Source organism: Musca autumnalis, unplaced genomic scaffold (assembly GCF_047663935.1).
Source record: "Musca autumnalis isolate F117 unplaced genomic scaffold, ASM4766393v1 scaffold_1, whole genome shotgun sequence".
In the NCBI taxonomy this organism is placed as follows: Eukaryota; Metazoa; Arthropoda; class Insecta; order Diptera; family Muscidae; genus Musca; species Musca autumnalis.
This window is the reverse complement of record NW_027411644.1, coordinates 196,268,957-196,286,254: the sequence shown is the minus strand read 5'-3', so window position 1 is coordinate 196,286,254 and position 17,298 is coordinate 196,268,957. Positions and strand designations below refer to the sequence as shown.

The window sequence follows — 17,298 nt, the reverse complement described above, 5'->3', positions numbered from 1 at the left end:
CAAACATCCCAATTAATGGTTCAAACGTCATTTTAGCCATTGTCAAGGTTAAAATAGTCTTCCTGGACAAAAAAGCACAAACAAACTAAAGAGCAAAATTATGGTAATTGTTATGGAAAACCCCAAGCAGAACTGTTAGAAAAAAAAACTGACCAGAAAACAAAAAGAACCAAAAGCAAACCACCACAGACACGTGACATTGACCGGAAATGCCACAATAATTATGAGAGCAGAACGTGTTTGTCAATTCATAACCACCAGAACGGAATGGACTTCAAAGCTAATATGCATGGATAAGTGTATGTATATAAATGTGTGAGTGTGTTTTAGAGCGGCATAAGTCAAATGGAAATAAGTGGATAAAAAAATATGTGTGTGTGTTTGTTAGTTGAACCAACTAAGCGTGGTGACATGTATTGCAGAAGAATATTTAACAAGGAATAATAGAACGAAAAAAAACACTGGAAAAAAAGGCAAAAGAAAAACTCAAAAACAAAACAAATCAGCCAAACCGTCATGGCTATAAAATTTATGAAATCAGTAATGAAAGAAAAAAAAAAAACACCCTGCCTGGCAACCATTAACACTGTCATAAAGACTTTTGGCATCGCCTTAGCTGATGGAACAGTTAGGTCATTCTACTGTGTGCTGAGGATTTAAATTCAAAACAAAGAAGTTTCTTTTTCAACTTGATGCCAAATTCCTTATTGTCTAAGAGTGTGTGTATGTTGTGTGAGTGGGTTTCTTTGGCTTGCCTACTGCTGCCATCGCGTGAGCGTGCTTAATAGTCTTAATTACAAACAATTTATATTGTCAGTGGTTTAATGTGTTAAAAAAGCTTAGTTCATAGTGGTGGGAGAGAGAGGTATGTTATGTGATTTTAAGTAGTGTCAAGGTCATTTCGGCCAAACGCCGAGATACTATTAAGGGAAGAAGACTTAGGGGTCTTCTATATACAGATGAAGGTAAGTTCAATATGACGACCTACAGATCTTCTATATGAAAACCTAAGGGTTTTCTATAAAAAGGCCTTGTGTTCCTCTATAGAAGAACTTTGTAGTCTTCTTAAGTAAGGCCTTGTTGTCTTCTATAGAAGGACCATGTGGTCTTTTTAAAGAATACCTTGTGGTCTTCTATAGAAAGGCCTTGTTGTCTTCTGTAGGAAGGCCATGTGGTCTTCAATATAAAGACTTCGGGGTCTTCTACATGAAGACTTAAGAGTTCATTCATATGTGGCTCTTTCATATGAAAACCTAAAGATCGTCTGTATGAAGACGGAGAAGGAAGAAGGATTTTCAATAGAAAAACCTTGTAGTCTTCTATAGGAAGGCTTTTTGGTCTTCTTTAGGAAGATCTATTGGCCTTCTGTTAGAATACCTTGTGGTCTACTTAAGAAAGACCTTGAGTTCTTCTATGGGAATACTGCATGGTCTTCTATAGTCGAGCTTAGGAAGACCTCGTGGTCTAGTAAGGGAATACTTTGTGGGAAAACCTTCTGGTCTTCTATAGGAAAACCTTGTGATCTTTTAAGGAAGACCGTGTGATTCTCTATAAAACGACCTTGTGATCTTCTATAAGAAGACCTTGTAGTTTCTAAGGAACCTTTAAGGTATTCTCTAAAAAGACCTTTTTGCCGTCCATAAAAATTCCTTCTAGTGTTCCATAGGAAAATATTGTGGTGTTATGTACGAAGACCTTGTGGCCTTCCTTAGAAAGAACCTGTGGTCTTCTATGGGAAGTCTTGTGGTCAACTAAGGAAGACTTTAAAGTTTTCTATACGAAGAGCTTGTGATCTTCTATAGAAAGACTTTGTGGTCCTCCTTAGGAAGATCGTGAGGTCTTTTATGGGAAGACTTTGCGATCTTTTATATGAACACCTTGTAGTCGTCCTTAGGAAGACCTTGTGGTCTACTGAAGTAAAACCTTGAGGTCTTCTGTGGGAAGACTTTGTGGTCTGCTGTGGGAAGACTTTGTGGTCTTCTGTGGGAAGACTTTGTGGTCTTCTATAGGAAAACCTTACGAAAATCTTGTGGTCTACTAAGAGAAGTCCTTGTGGTCTTCTATAGGAAGACCTTGTGGTATTCTAAAGAAGATCATGTGGTCTACTAAAGACGATTTTGCGGCCTACTAAAGGAAGTCCTTGACGTTTTCTTTAGGAAGACACTGTGCCCTTCTATAGAAAGACCCCTTGGCCTTCTATAGCTAGACCTCCTGACCTTCTGTAATAAGACCTAATGGTCTTCTAAAGTAAGATCTTGAGGTCTTATATGTGAAGACCTTGTGGCCTTCTATAAGAAGTCATTGTGATCTTCTATAGGAAGACATTGTGGTTCTCCTTAGAATGACCTGGTGGACTACTAAAGGAAGACCTTGTGGTGTTCTATAGGGACACCTTGTGGTCTTCTATAGTAAAACATTGTGATCCTACCTATGAATATCTGGTGGCCTACTAAGAGAAGACCGTATGGTCTTCTATAGGAAGGCCTTGTGGTCTTCTAAAGTAGATCGTGTGGTCTACTAAAGGAAGACCTTTAGGACGTTCATGGGAAAACTTTGTGGTCTTATATAGGTAAACATTGTGGTCCTCCTTATGAAGACCAGGTGGTATATTAAAGGAAGACCTTGTGGTCTTTTAAAGAACATCGTGTGGTCTCTAAAAAAAGACCTTGAGGTCTTCTATTGGAAGACTTTGTAGTCTTCTATTAGAAGACCTATTGGTCTTCTTCTGTAGGAAAACTTTGTGAAGAAATTGTGGTCTCTAAAGGAAGAACTTCTTGGCCTCTATAGGAAGACTTCTTGGCCTTCTACAGGAACACCTCTTGGTCTTCTGTAGGAGGAACTAATGGTGTTCTAACAGAAGATCTTGAGGTCTTATATAAGAAGGCTTGTGGTCCTCCATAGGATGACCTTGTGGTTTACTAAAGGAAACTCTTGAAGTCATCTATGGGAAGACTTTATGGTCTTCTATAGGAAAACCTTGTGGTTCTCCTTATGAAGATCTGCTGTTCTACTAAGAGTAGACCTTATGGTCTTCAGAAGGAAGACCTTGTGGTCTACTAAAGGAAACCCTTGAGGTCTTCCATAGAAGACTTTGTGATCTTCTATAGGAAAAACTTGTGGTCCTCCTTATGAACCCTGGTGGTCTCCTAAAAGAAGATCTTGTGGTATTTTAAAGAACATCTTGTGGTATATAAAGGAAGACCTTGAGGTCTTCTATTGGGAGACTTTGTAGTCTTCTATAGGAATACCTAGTTTTCCTAATTAGGAAGACCTGCTGGTCTACTAAAGAAGACCTTGTGGTCTTGTACAGGATGACTTGGTGATCTTCTTCTGTAGGAAAACTTTGTGAAGACCTTGTGGTCTCTAAAGGAAGATCTTGAAAATTCCTATTGGAAGATTTTGTGGTCTACAATAGGAAGTCCTTGAGGTCTTCTATAGGAAGACTTTTTTCTCTTCTATTGGAAGACTTCTTGGCCTTCTATAGGTAGACCTCGTGGCCTTCTGTAGGAAAACTTAATGGTGTTCTAACAGAAGATCTTGAGGTCTTATATGAGAAGGCATGGTGTTCTTCTATATGAAGACCTTGTGGTCCTCCATAGGATGACCATGTGGTCTACTAACGGAAGAGTTTGTGGTCTACTAAAGGAAACGCTTGAGGTCTTCTATGGGAATACTTTGTGGTCTTATATAGGAAAACCTTGTGGTTCTCCTTATGCAAATATGGTGTTCTACTAAAGGAAGACCTTGATATCTTCCATCCACCTGTAGTCTTCTAGAGGACGACCTTGTGGTCTACTAAAGAAAACCCTTGGGGTCTTCCATGTGAAGACTTTGTGGTCTTCTATAGAAAAACCTTGTAGTCCTCGTTATGAACCCTGGTGGTCTACTATAAAATACCTTGTGGTCTTCTAAAGAAGATTTTGGGGTCTGTAAAGGAAGACCTTGACGGGATCTATTGGAAGACTTTGTGGACCTCCTTAGGAAGGCCTGGTGGTCTACTAAGGGAGAGTTTGTGGTTTTCTAGAGGAAGATCTGGTGGTCTCCTAGAGGAAGACCTGGTGGTCTTCTAGAGGAAGACCAGGTTGTCTTCTAAAGGAAGACCTGGTGGTCTTCTTCTGCAGGAGAACTTTGTGAAGACCTTGTGTACTACTAAGAGAGGACCGTTTGCTCTTCTATGAGAAGAATTTGACAAAAACCTTTGGTCATGTATAAGAAGTCCCTGGTTATACCCTTAGCCATTAGGCTAACGTAGGTGCATACACTTTGACCAAAGTTGTGCCACATAGAACTAATGGTTTAGACCCCAAGCATTTTTGAACGAATTCCGTCCTTCCGTCTGTAACTTGGGTAAAAGAGCAGATTAACAGCTCGTCTCTGATTGTTTTGAAATTTTAGCGGCTTTGTTACGCCTCTGATTTTTTTCAGGAGTAAGTCATACTTCATTAAATAATGGCCCAAACGCTCTCAAAAAGCCTGCCCGCCCCAACTGATCTGGCTAGTACATAAAAGTTGAACATCGTATTATTTCTTAGAGACTCGGATTATATCCGAATATTGACTACATCGCACCACTATTTCGGTTACCCCTCCTACACAATATTTGGAAAGAGTGGGGGCTAAAGACTCATCTGGAATAATTTATAATTTTTTTGTAACACGTTGTGTAATCGGGCCAAGTTACGACGGTAAAATGTGTTTCGGGGGCAAGTACACACTTCTTTTCCTTATGTCAGAGGCTGAGCTTATATCTCTATCGGCACAGCTGGCTTATGTTTTCTTACATCTTTTATATAAAAATACGTATTTTCATTTGAGAAAGAAGGCCTGAGAAGTCCTAATAGTCATCTATAATAAACCCTCTGATAACATCCAAGAACACTACTATTCTTCTAAAAGATGATGTTGAGAGAAAAATAATGATTTATAAAGACAGGCAGGTATACAAAAAAGTGCCAAAAGACAACTAAAATTTATAAATGAAGCATAGGCAAACCCCCTATTAAGGGAACATGTGAAATGTTCAACGGTTTGAACCTAGGAATGCTAAAATAAGAGTAACACCTGACTTACGATCTAAAATTTTCTAATAACACTTTTAAAATCTTTCATAAACTTCGCTAAAAAATAGACAAATTTTCGCTCATCACATATACTCACTCTGTTTCATTGTTTTCAAACACCAGCTCGCCTTGTTGTGGTTCAAAATCTTTACCCGCCTTGGCTGTACCATCCTCCGTCCAATAGGGGATGATCACTTTGCCGCGCGCACCCGAATAACGTTGCACTTTCAATTCGTAAGCACCGACCGATTCAACCAATTCATGATCTTTTTGGCTAAGGGCAAATATACCCGCATGATCATCATCGAGAATCATGACTGTGGCCACTTTCGGCACCGACAACACAGCCGGTTCCGATGGATTACTGAGACGTACATAGAAATGTTCATCTTGTTCGAAAACGTCGTCATCGATTACTTCAATTTTGAAACGTTGCTCATCGACGCCGGGTGGGAAGGTGAGCACACCCTTCTTGCCCACATAATCGCTGCCGGCTTCAGCACTACCATCTTCAGTTTGATATTCTACGGTGGTATAACCGGAAATGTCGCCACGACGAACGACACGTACCTCAAATTCACCACAACTTTCCATGACGGTGTAGTGGCCGGGCTCAAAGAAGATACGCAATGGGGCCTCCTCTTCGTCCGAAGCAACATCGACTCGCTGCAGCTGAGCCTTAACTTCGCTCAAATCACTCTGGGCACGTTCTTGGATTTTGCGCATAATATTGCCGCTACCCATCATTTTGCGGGTAGCCTGAATGCGATAGAAGGCCCGCGATTTGGGACCGCGATTGATCATTTGCTCCTGTGCCATCATTTCTAATTGCTCCAGATCACTTTGTGGATATTTCTTGCGCAGGTCCTTTAGCAACGAAATGTATTCACGTCGCGCCTCCTCAAAGTCTTTCATTTCCTCCGTTTCTTCCAAAGCTTTGATCTCATTCTCTTGTTGGTTCATTTCGAGCGCAGCGTCGCCCTCAGCGCTCACAATAACGCCACGCTTGTTCATGCGATAATTTTTGTCCAAATATTTGTAGATCAAGAGACGGCGATCGGCGATGTAGGCGGTCAGAACGGTGGCGGGGAAGAACATAAATGTCAGCAGACCCTCCCATACTTCAACACGACCAGGAGATATCTGAGCCAGAATCAGATACAACCAAATGTAGGCAAACACCGACCAGGTGGCCGTCACGAAGAACACACGCAAATGTTTGATCTTACGAACCTCCCCATCGGGCACAACCAAAACGCACAAAGCTATAATCACGAACAGATTGTAGGCAGCCGAACCGACAATGGTACCGGGGCCGAGATCACCGGCCTCAAAATTCTTGGCAAACATTTCGATGACAGAGAGTAGGATTTCGGGAGCACTGGAACCCAAGGCCATCAGGGTCAGATTGGCAACAGTTTCATTCCAGACGCGCACAACCACAATTTGTTTCTCACCATTCTTCTTTTTGATCACCACTTCCTTCTCCTTGGACGTGATCACTTCAATTGCTGCCATAAAGCGATCGGATACAATTGAAACGCCGATAAACAGGTAGACCATGACAAAGAAATAGAAGAGACCTCGGGCGACACGATCGCCCGTACTGACATTGGTTAGTGGATGCCATAGGGGGACCACCAGACCTTCGGAACACATAAGATCTGAACCATAACCTAGGGCCACAGAGACATTGTCTGGTGACGAACCCGATGATCTGGCTGTCGTTACATCGTCCATTGAATATGCCGGCGATGTATTGGCGGCGGCGTCATCATCACCGTCATTATCATCGTCGGCGGCGGCGGCAACCAGGGCATCGGTGACGGCTTTCAGTGTGGACGTTGGTTCATTGGTGTCATTTTTATCATCGGCAGCCAGTGTGAGCGTTATTGTGCAAGACGCCAAGAGCACACAAAGTGCTACGATCAGCTGTAACGATGACGACGATAATCGTTTCGTTAAAAGACGACCCATGTTTGCTCTGTTTTTGTTTTGTTTTGGTTTTTTTTAGTTCTCTCTGTGTATCTTTTTTTGGTTTGCTTACGCTCTGTGATTTAAAATTATTTATAATGGTTGTTGTATTTTGTGGTTGTGTTGTTGTTGTTGTTGCTATTGTCGAAGAACACTCCTTCTCTTTTGGTTACGCTGGGTGTTCTTCCACTCACAGTATGGGTGAGAATGCCACAGTTAAAAAGCTTCGGCTGCGTTTGCTGATGCTGTTGCTGATATTTAGAGCGCGCTATGGCACCTACAAAAACAATATTTACTATAAGCTTTTTGGGTATTTGGTTAAACGGCTATTAGAACGAACTTCGCTGTGGGACGGCTTAAGCTGTTTGGTGGTCGTTTGCTTTAAAGCTTCGGCTAGGATTTCTATTCTAGGCGTTTGGTGTGTTTGCTATCGCTCAGATAGTTGCCGTGTTTGTTTGTTAGTTTACTATAGAGCGAGGGAGGGTTTGGTGTTTGATGGTGGTGGTGTGTAAAATGAGCTTTCGTATGATTTGTGATTAGATCAATGGAAGAAGCTTCGTCTCACTCTCTCGAGTTTGAGTATTTAATTTGGAAGAGTGCAGCACAAGTGCGTTTACTACTTTAAAGTGCAAAAATTGTGTTTTTGTCTTTTCAAAGCTTTGCTTTTCGTTAAAAAGACAAGTGTTAGGATTGGTTATATTAATGCTTAGTGGTGCTTTTTGTCTCTCTCTATAAACTATGAAGCTTTCTTAATTCAACAATTACTACATTGGTTATCTTTTTGTTGTTGCTGTTGTTGTTGCAGCTTGGCTTGGTTTTGGACAAGAAATGAATATACAAAGCTTGGCTGTTGGCGGTTACTGATGTTGTTGCTGTTGATGTTCGGTAAATCGTTTGCAAAGACTTTGAGTTCGTTGCTTTTGAAAACCAAAAATTGCGTATCCACGATTTTAGTTTTTGATTTTGATAGTTATAGCCAATTGTATCTTCGTTATTGATTCGTTAGTTTACGGGTTTTATGGTGTAGCGTTATTTCGGGTGCGTTTTTTTAGAATCGTTGAAATTTTTTCAGCTGTTGTTAAATACTATCTGGTCATGTTTAGAAGAAACTTGATTCAATTGGTGGTGTTTGGTCTGCAAAGAAGAAAAAGAAGAGGTAAGGAAAATTAATACATGTTTTGAACAGGTAAATAAAAAAAACATAAAAAAATTCTATAAAGAAAATTATTTTAAAACAAGAAAAACCAACAGATATAGGAAAGGAAAGGATGATTCCGAAGACCCTTTCAAAAGGTAAGGGTGATTCTTAAGACACTTTCGAATGGATATGGTGCTTCTCAAGACCCTTTCGAAAGGAAAGAAAAGGAAACGATGCTTCTCAAGACTATTTCAAAAAGAAAAGGTGCTTTTCTATGTCTTTCCGAAAAGAAAGTGTGCTTCTTAAGACCCTTTCGAAAGGAAAGGGTGCTTCTTAAGACCCTTTCGAAAGGAAAGGGTGCTTCTTAAGACCCTTTCGAAAGGAAAGGGTGCTTCTTAAGACCCATTCGAAAGGAAAGATTGCCTCTTAAGACCCTTTCGAAAGGAAGGGGTGCTTCTTAAGACCCTTTCGAAAGGAAAGGTTGCTTCTTAAGACACTTTCGAAAGGAAAGGGTGCTTCTTAAGACACTTTCGAAAGGAAAAGGTGCTTCTAAAACCCCTTTCGAAAGGAAAGGGAGCTTCTTAAGAACCTTTCGAAAGGAAAGGGTGCTTCTTAAGACAATTTCGAAAGGAAAGGGTGCTTCTTAAGACCCTTTCGAAAGGAAAGGGTGCTTCTTAAGACACTTTCGAAAGGAAAGGGTGCTTCTTAAGACACTTTCGAAAGGAAAAGGTGCTTCTTAAACCCCTTTCGAAAGGAAAGGGAGCTTCTTAAGAACCTTTCGAAAGGAAAGGGTGCTTCTTAAGACCATTTCGAAAGGAAAGGGTGCTTCTTAAGACCCTTTCGAAAGGAAAGGGTGCTTCTTAAGACCCTTTCGAAAGGAAAGGGTCCTTTTTAAGACCCTTTCGAAAGGAAAGGGTCCTTCTTAAGACCCTTTCGAAAGGAAAGGGTGCTTGTTAAGACCCTTTCGAAAGGAAAGGGTCCTTCTTAAGGCCCTTTCGAAAGGAAAGGGTGCTTCTTAAGACCGTTTCGGAAGGAAAGGGTGCTTCTTAAGACCCTTTCGAAAGGAAAGGGTTCTTCTTAAGACCCTTTCGAAAGGATAGGGTGCTTCTTAAGACCTTTAAAATGGAAAGGGTGCTTCTTAAGACCCTTTCGAAAGGAAAGGGTGCTTCTTAAGACCCTTTCGAAAGGAAAGGGTGCTTCTTAAGACCCTTTCGAAAAGAAAGGGTGCTTCTTAAGACCCTTTCGAAAGGAAAGGGTGCTTCTTAAGACCCTTTCAAAAAGAAAGGGTGCTTCTTAAGACCGTTTCGGAAGGAAATGGTGCTTCTTAAGACCCTTTCGAAAGGAAAGGGTGCTTCTTAAGACCCTTTCGAAAGGAAAGGGTGCTTCTTAAGACCCTTTCGAAAGGAAAGGGTGCTTCTTAAGACCTTTAAAATGGAAAGGGTGCTTCTTAAGACCCTTTCGAAAGGAAAGGGTGCTTCTTAAGACCCTTTCGAAAGGAAAGGGTGCTTCTTAAGACCCTTTCGAAAGGAAAGGGTGCTTCTTAACACCCTTTCGAAAGGAAAGGGTGCTTCTTAAGACCCTTTCGAAGGGAAAGGGTGCTTCTTAAGACCCTTTCGAAAGGAAAGGGTGCTTCTTAAGACCCTTTCGAAAGGAAAGGGTGCTTCTTAAGACCCTTTCGAAAGGAAAGGTTGCTTCTTAAGACAATTTCGAAAGGAAAGGGTGCTTCTTAAGACCCTTTCGAAAGGAAAGGGTGCTTCTTAAGACACTTTCGAAAGGAAAGGGTGCTTCTTAAGACACTTTCGAAAGGAAAAGGTGCTTCTTAAACCCCTTTCGAAAGGAAAGGGAGCTTCTTAAGAACCTTTCGAAAGGAAAGGGTGCTTCTTAAGACCATTTCGAAAGGAAAGGGTGCTTCTTAAGACCCTTTCGAAAGGAAAGGGTCCTTCTTAAGACCCTTTCGAAAGGAAAGGGTCCTTCTTAAGACCCTTTCGAAAGGAAAGGGTGCTTGTTAAGACCCTTTCGAAAGGAAAGGGTCCTTCTTAAGGCCCTTTCGAAAGGAAAGGGTGCTTCTTAAGACCGTTTCGGAAGGAAAGGGTGCTTCTTAAGACCCTTTCGAAAGGAAAGGGTTCTTCTTAAGACCCTTTCGAAAGGAAAGGGTGCTTCTTAAGACCTTTAAAATGGAAAGGGTGCTTCTTAAGACCCTTTCGAAAGGAAAGGGTGCTTCTTAAGACCCTTTCGAAAGGAAAGGGTGCTTCTTAAGACCCTTTCGAAAAGAAAGGGTGCTTCTTAAGACCCTTTCGAAAGGAAAGGGTGCTTCTTAAGACCCTTTCAAAAAGAAAGGGTGCTTCTTAAGACCGTTTCGGAAGGAAATTGTGCTTCTTAAGACCCTTTCGAAAGGAAAGGGTGCTTCTTAAGACCCTTTCGAAAGGAAAGGGTGCTTCTTAAGACCCTTTCGAAAGGAAAGGGTGCTTCTTAAGACCCTTTCGAAAGGAAAGGGTGCTTCTTAAGACCTTTAAAATGGAAAGGGTGCTTCTTAAGACCCTTTCGAAAGGAAAGGGTGCTTCTTAAGACCCTTTCGAAAGGAAAGGGTGCTTCTTAAGACCCTTTCGAAAGGAAAGGGTGCTTCTTAAGACCCTTTCGAAAGGAAAGGGTGCTTCTTAACACCCTTTCGAAAGGAAAGGGTGCTTCTTAAGACCCTTTCGAAGGGAAAGGGTGCTTCTTAAGACCCTTTCGAAAGGAAAGGGTGCTTCTTAAGACCCTTTCGAAAGGAAAGGGTGCTTCTTAAGACCCTTTCGAAAGGAAAGGGTGCTTCTTAAGACCCTTTCGAAAAGAAAGGGTGCTTCTTAAGACCCTTTCGAAAGGAAAGGGTGCTTCTTAAGACCTTTTCGAAAGGAAAGGGTGCTTCTTAAGACCTTTTCGAAAGGAAAGGGTGCTTCTTAAGACCCTTTCGAAAGGAAAGGGTGCTTCTTAAGACCCTTTCGAAAGGAAAGGGTGCTTCTTAACACCCTTTCGAAAGGAAAGGGTGCTTCTTAAGACCCTTTCGAAAGGAAAGGGCTCTTTTCAAACCCCTTTCAAAAGGAAAGGCTGCTTATTAAGACCCTTTCGAAAGGAAAGGGTGCATCTTCAGACCCTTTCGAAAGGAAATGGTGCTTCTTAAGACCCTTTTGAAAGGAAAGGGTGCTTCTTAAGACCCTTTTGAAAGGAAAGGGTGCTTCTTAAGACCCTTTTGAAAGGAAAGGGTGCTTCTTAAGACCCTTTCGAAAAGTAAGGGTGTTCCTCAAGACACTTTCGAAAGGAAAGGGTGCTTCTTAAGACCCTTTCGTAAGGAAAGGGTGCTTCTTAAGACCCTTTCGAAAGGAAAGGGTGCTTCTTAAGACCCTTTCGAAAAGAAATGGTGTTTCTCAAGACACTTTCGAAAGTAAAGGGTGCTTCTTAAGACCATTTCGAAAAGAAAGGGTCCTTCTTAAGACCCTTTCGAAAGGAAAGGGTGCTTCTTAAGACCCTTTCGAAAGGAAAGGGTGCTTCTTAAGACCCTTTCGAAAGGAAAGGGTGCTTCTTAAGACCCTTTCGAAACGAAAGGGTGCTTCTTAAGACCCTTTCGAAACGAAAGGGTGCTTCTTAAGACCCTTTCGAAAGGAAAGGGTGCTTCTTAAGACCCTTTCGAAAGGAAAGGGTGCTTCTTAAGACCCTTTCGAAAGGAAAGGGTGCTTCTTAAGACCCTTTCGAAAGGAAAGGGTGCTTCTTAAGACCCTTTCGAAAGGAAAGGGTGCTTCTTAAGACCCTTTCGAAAGGAAAGGGTGCTTCTTAAGACCCTTTCGAAAGGAAAGGGTGCTTCTTAAGACCCTTTCGAAAGGAAAGGGTGCTTCTTAAGACCCTTTCGAAAGGAAAGGGTGCTTCTTAAGACCCTTTCGAAAGGAAAGGGTGCTTCTTAAGACCCTTTCGAAAGGAAAGGGTGCTTCTTAAGACCCTTTCGAAAGGAAAGGGTGCTTCTTAAGACCCTTTCGAAAGGAAAGGGTGCTTCTTAAGACCCTTTCGAAAGGAAAGGGTGCTTCTTAAGACCCTTTCGAAAGGAAAGGGTGCTTCTTAAGACCCTTTCGAAAGGAAAGGGTGCTTCTTAAGACCCTTTCGAAAGGAAAGGAAACAAGGAAGGATACAGTCGTTGATTTTTTTGTGGTTTGCTGATGACGTGGGACAGACTGTTTCCAGCTCCAGGGTGGAGGGTTTAGCATCAGAGGAGTTGACATGCTGTAACCGATATATTTTATTTCTTTAGACACTTGTCGGCCACTCAGATCATCGGCACAATTTTTTCACCACCTTGATCTTAAAAATATATACATGAAGTTCATCCCATGAAAGTGCTGTGGTTATGTCAGTCCAACTAATTGGGGTACGACAAAGTAACCCTCCTCATTTCTAAACCGGTTTCGGTTCGCCGGCTACGTGAAGGGTGTAAAAAAGAAATATATGGGAGGTATGTATTACAAGTTGGTTTTGGTACAAAAGCTTGTAACACATGAAAATAATAGTCTTCGACTCACCTTAACTTGTACCAAAAACAAGTAAAAAAGTATCAGTCGGCTTTGCCGAACGATATATACCGTCAGCCTCGAATAACCTCAGATAGAATATCGGCTACATAACCGAGATCCTTTTGCATATGAAGTACCTGAGGAAATGGACCCACATAAATCATTTTGGAAGTGGATCTTACTTTGGGAATCATGCCATTCGATAGATGTCGCTCCCTCTAGTCATTTTAGATGGTCACCGTACTGAATTTAAAGCTGTTGGACGATTATGTAAGAAAACGTGGATTTGCACACAAAGGGTAGAATTGCGTAAAAATTTTCTGAGGATCCTCGAACAGACCTTAAACTCCACTTAAACAAAAGTGCTGGACTTCTGAGAGGGAGGTGTTTCGATTCGACGGACCTTAAACAATGTTTGGACAAAATATTAAGAGATCCAAAGTTTGTACCAAAAGCGGTTGATCCGTTCAAAATATATCGCACATGCCATTTTAGCAAAAAATAAATTTTTGTGTGGGAGGTACCGGAAGTATTGGACCGATAAGAACCATCTTCCAACTTATTCTAATAATATTACGATATGCAAAATGTTGACAAAGGCAGTATCCGGTTCGAATGCTGTCGCGTGCACCAGCCACAACACATGGTGGTGTGGCCGTAGTTTTTGTGAAAAATTTTGAACTTTTGTGGAGAAGGTACCTGAGGGAGTGGAACTAACTGACCCAACTTCGCACTTGATCTACATAATTTTGTACAAAATATTACGAAGAGTTCAAGAGTTATCGTGTGCTCCCGGCAGCCAAACAGGCAGACGTACGCAGGGACATTGGTAAATCGACTCCAAAATTGACTGAAACGGATTTCGTCCAAAAATATTTGGGGTATAAAACCATTATGTGGGACATTTTGGTCGTTAGCCAAAAGGCTGCCAGTGTAATCAATGTCTCGATGAGCTGAGTTGATTTGGCTACGTATGCCCGTTTGTCCATCTAAACCTTGTCATCACGCGATAGGTCGTAATTTTAATGGGATAGCCACGACATTTTTGGTGAAGACGGAGGACCCAGTTGTTGATAAGTTATTGATATTGATTCTGGTGATGGTCAGATGGCAATTTCCAATTTGTGAAATTGTATTTCCATGGTGGACATCATTGCTTCTGTTGGACATATTCCAAGGGGAGAATATGAAAATGAAAGGAGACAGTCTCAGCTCTAAATAAGTCTATTATGAAAAGCCAAGGTGGGGAATAACAGAAGTATCTCCCTAGACGAAACGTTGATGCGTTAAAAGCTTATGCACAGGGGCGGTGACGTAGGGTATCGCATTGCCGGCTCTGTCCCGTATAGTATTTGCTTAATTGTTTTTTTTTTGTTTTTAATTAAGTCCAGAAAATGCAATTTTCGAGTTTTCAACAAATTATAAGACAATAAACGTAAATTCACCAAAACAAAGCAAACGTCACTGTGTTCTTTTGTTTTTGTCTGTCTCGTTTAACTTCGTGTTGTATTTTGTTGCCAACGAACGAAAACAAAAATTACATAAAATTCTTAATTCTGTTTTTGTTTTTTGCCAAAAATTTAATAACAAAAGACAAACATAAGTTGCCAAAAATATAAAATTAAAATTCTACATACATATGTACACATGCATAGATGTGTAGAGCAAAAAGAAAATTATTTTTCTCTATAGAAGAAAATTAAAAGAAATGTATAGAAAGGCGCAGGCAGCCAGACAGAAAAACTGAACAAGAGACAAAAAGGCAAAAAATAAAATAGAAATTCTTTGTTAAATGCCATGAAAGTAATTATGATGAGAGGACTGATGATGACAAAGATCATTATGACGATGGTGTTTCTTCATCTGTCTATGGACACATAATGTTGTGGTGGTCTGGCGTCTATTGGGTAATGTATAAAACAATATGTGTAAAATATTTATTAATAAATTAAGTATTTTTAATTATTCCCAATTCCCCCTGGGTATTTTAACAGCAAATTACCGCTTTTGATTAAGTTATGAAGTAGTAATTTGCTTTGCGAACATAATAAATAATATTTACACTTCGACTAAATTTATAAGGAAATGACAATCGTGCATCTCTACTGACTTTAAACTAACAATTATACCCAACTGCTTAACGTATTTTCCTAGAGGTATTTTATACGAGCTTGTCATTCGAGAGTTAATAGTAGTGGCATTGGATCATATACTGTGTCCGAAATAAAGATAGGTTTTACAGTTTGAAAATAATTCGACCATAATTTACGGAAATAAATTATTCGTTGGACATTGACGATCCAAGAAATCAACGATATGTAAAAAGTTTTCCCCAAAGTATAAAGTGTATATCCCCAAAATTGCACGGAACCTATCATTGTTTCGCACCAAAATATATTTTTTTAAATTTTTTGTTTAGATTTTACTAATTTTTATTTTGTATCAAATCCAAAAATATTGTATATTGGGTTCATGGGGAGTACCAACTCTATAAAATAAAACTATAAATTCCAATAAAAAAATTGGAAATTTGAATGAGAACCTATCTTTATTTCGGGCACTGTATGTTAACAATCAACCCAGGCTTCCTACAGGGGATATAGGCAAACTCCATATAACATTTATAGACATATCCTTCACTTCAGGAAGATATCGCAAAGTTTTTCCATAAAACACTTCTTTATTTCTTTTATATTGTCTACACACCCATGCTACATTTTTGGTGTTTCTTTTCACATACCAAAAGAAATGTTTAAGTCGAAATGTTTGTTTGCAGCCAAAGATAAACAAGTATGGCTGAGGAATTCTATTTAGTGGAAGACCGGTATACGATATCTTCTGCTCGATTGTTTATTTATTGATCTGAAAATTGGTGTTGTCTACACTGGCAGCGTCTTAGTCATGTTTCGACTAAAACGATAATACTACAGATCATTATCATGATAATAATGACGAAAATTGTTTTGGTTTCATAGTCCAGATTCTGTAGAATGAAAGTTAATTTTTCAAAAAAAAAAAAAAAAATAAATAAATAAATAAAATAAAATAAAATAAAATAAATAAATAAATGTTACTGAATGAAGTTGTGGCATGAATTAAAAAATATGAAAATACGAACAATATGTGTGTTCCAAAATCTAAAAATTTTTACTCTGATAATAATTTTCCTCTACGGAGCAGAGCAAATATATAGTCTTAAAAAATAAATTAATGGCCTGTTTCTCTAAGACGATTCGAATTCAAATTCGTTCGAATTACTACCAACTCCTGTTGTTTGCATTTTTATTTGAATTAAACAAAACAGTAGAAGTTTGGTAGTAGTTCGAACGAATTTCTATTCGTATCGTCTTAGTTAAACAGGCTATAAACAATTTCGTACCACATTGACATTCAAATTTTCTAAATATTTTCTTTTTGAAAGCTTTTGTACAATTTTCCTTATACTAATTTTAAATTAATCTGATAGATATTTTTGTTTCCATTTTTAATTAGAAATTTAACATTCCTTTAAAACACTGTATTTCGTTCTACACCTCCTTACCCCTAATGTGCATTTGAACTTCAGGAAGATCTGTTGAATGTCAAATTACGATTTACGATTTTTAGATAATTCTTTTTTATTGCGGCATTGGTATTCCTATAAACTTTATTTTTATAGTACAGACATGTGGTTGGTGATGGTAAAATAAACAAATTCACATCTCTATACAAATTCATAGAAATTTGTAATCGAGGGAAGATATGTATTTTTAATTTTTGAAGAAACAAGATAATATCCTAGCATATTATCTTGTTTCTTCGAAAACTAAAAATACATATCTTCCCTCGATACAACTAACAAATTCACAAACACTTCTCTACATGAACAAAGAAGACATGATTTGGTTTCCATGAAATACCACTGTTCTCCTATGCTCTTGTCAGCTCCATGATAAGATACAATGTCCTTCTATATATTTGAAGCGAGAAAATTCTTTTCTTGTCCTTAAGGGCGGATCCGAGAAAAACTGTTCTGCATTCGTGGGAAAATATTTTTAATAGTTAACGAGAAAACCTAGGGGTGGGGGTTCAGTTCTGGGAATGAATTTTTGTTCTATGAAAATAGGTTTGTCCTTGTACTTTCTCAGTAACTTCCTTTTAAAGAGTAAAGCTTTTTATACAAATTATCGAGTACGCAGACACACTTAATATGAAATGAAAGATATTAGGTGTGTCTGCGTACTCGATAATTTGTAACAATTATTACAAATTGTTACTGAATGTTGTTTTTTTACACAAATGTTCAGTAGAAGAGAATGAATTGAGAAACTTGCTTTGAAATTTTTATTACTGAGAACTTATAATTTTTACTGAAGGAATTTTGTTCAGTAACATTTTGTAGCTTTAGGCAGTTGTCAAAAGTTTTAAATATTCAAATATCATAATCGTAAATATTAATCAAATTGAAAATTTTTACTGAATGTTGTCTTTTTACTTTTTTAATTTTTTCCTTTCAAAGAGTATAAAAAGCTTTACTCTTTAAAAAGAAGTTACTGAGTAATATTTACTGAGAAAGTACAAGGACACACCTATTATAAAGGAAAAAAATATAAAGAAA

The 17,298-nt window shown here is 39.2% G+C and overlaps 1 protein-coding gene across 50 annotated transcripts in view; it reads right to left on the bottom strand.

Moving 5' to 3' along the window:
- Window positions 1-17,298, bottom strand: part of Calx (sodium/calcium exchanger 3) — a 534,678-nt gene that overhangs the window by 243,289 nt on the left and 274,091 nt on the right. For 26 of the 50 annotated variants that reach the window (XM_073959657.1, XM_073959656.1, XM_073959638.1 and 23 more), the window contains one exon: window positions 5,158-8,168. In XM_073959657.1, coding sequence (XP_073815758.1) covers window positions 5,158-7,037 — 1,880 coding nt within the window. In that variant the 5' untranslated portion in view covers window positions 7,038-8,168. The remainder of the gene's footprint in view (window positions 1-5,157; window positions 8,169-17,298) is intronic. The other 24 variants (XM_073959645.1, XM_073959680.1, XM_073959678.1 and 21 more) reach the window with 1 other exon arrangement.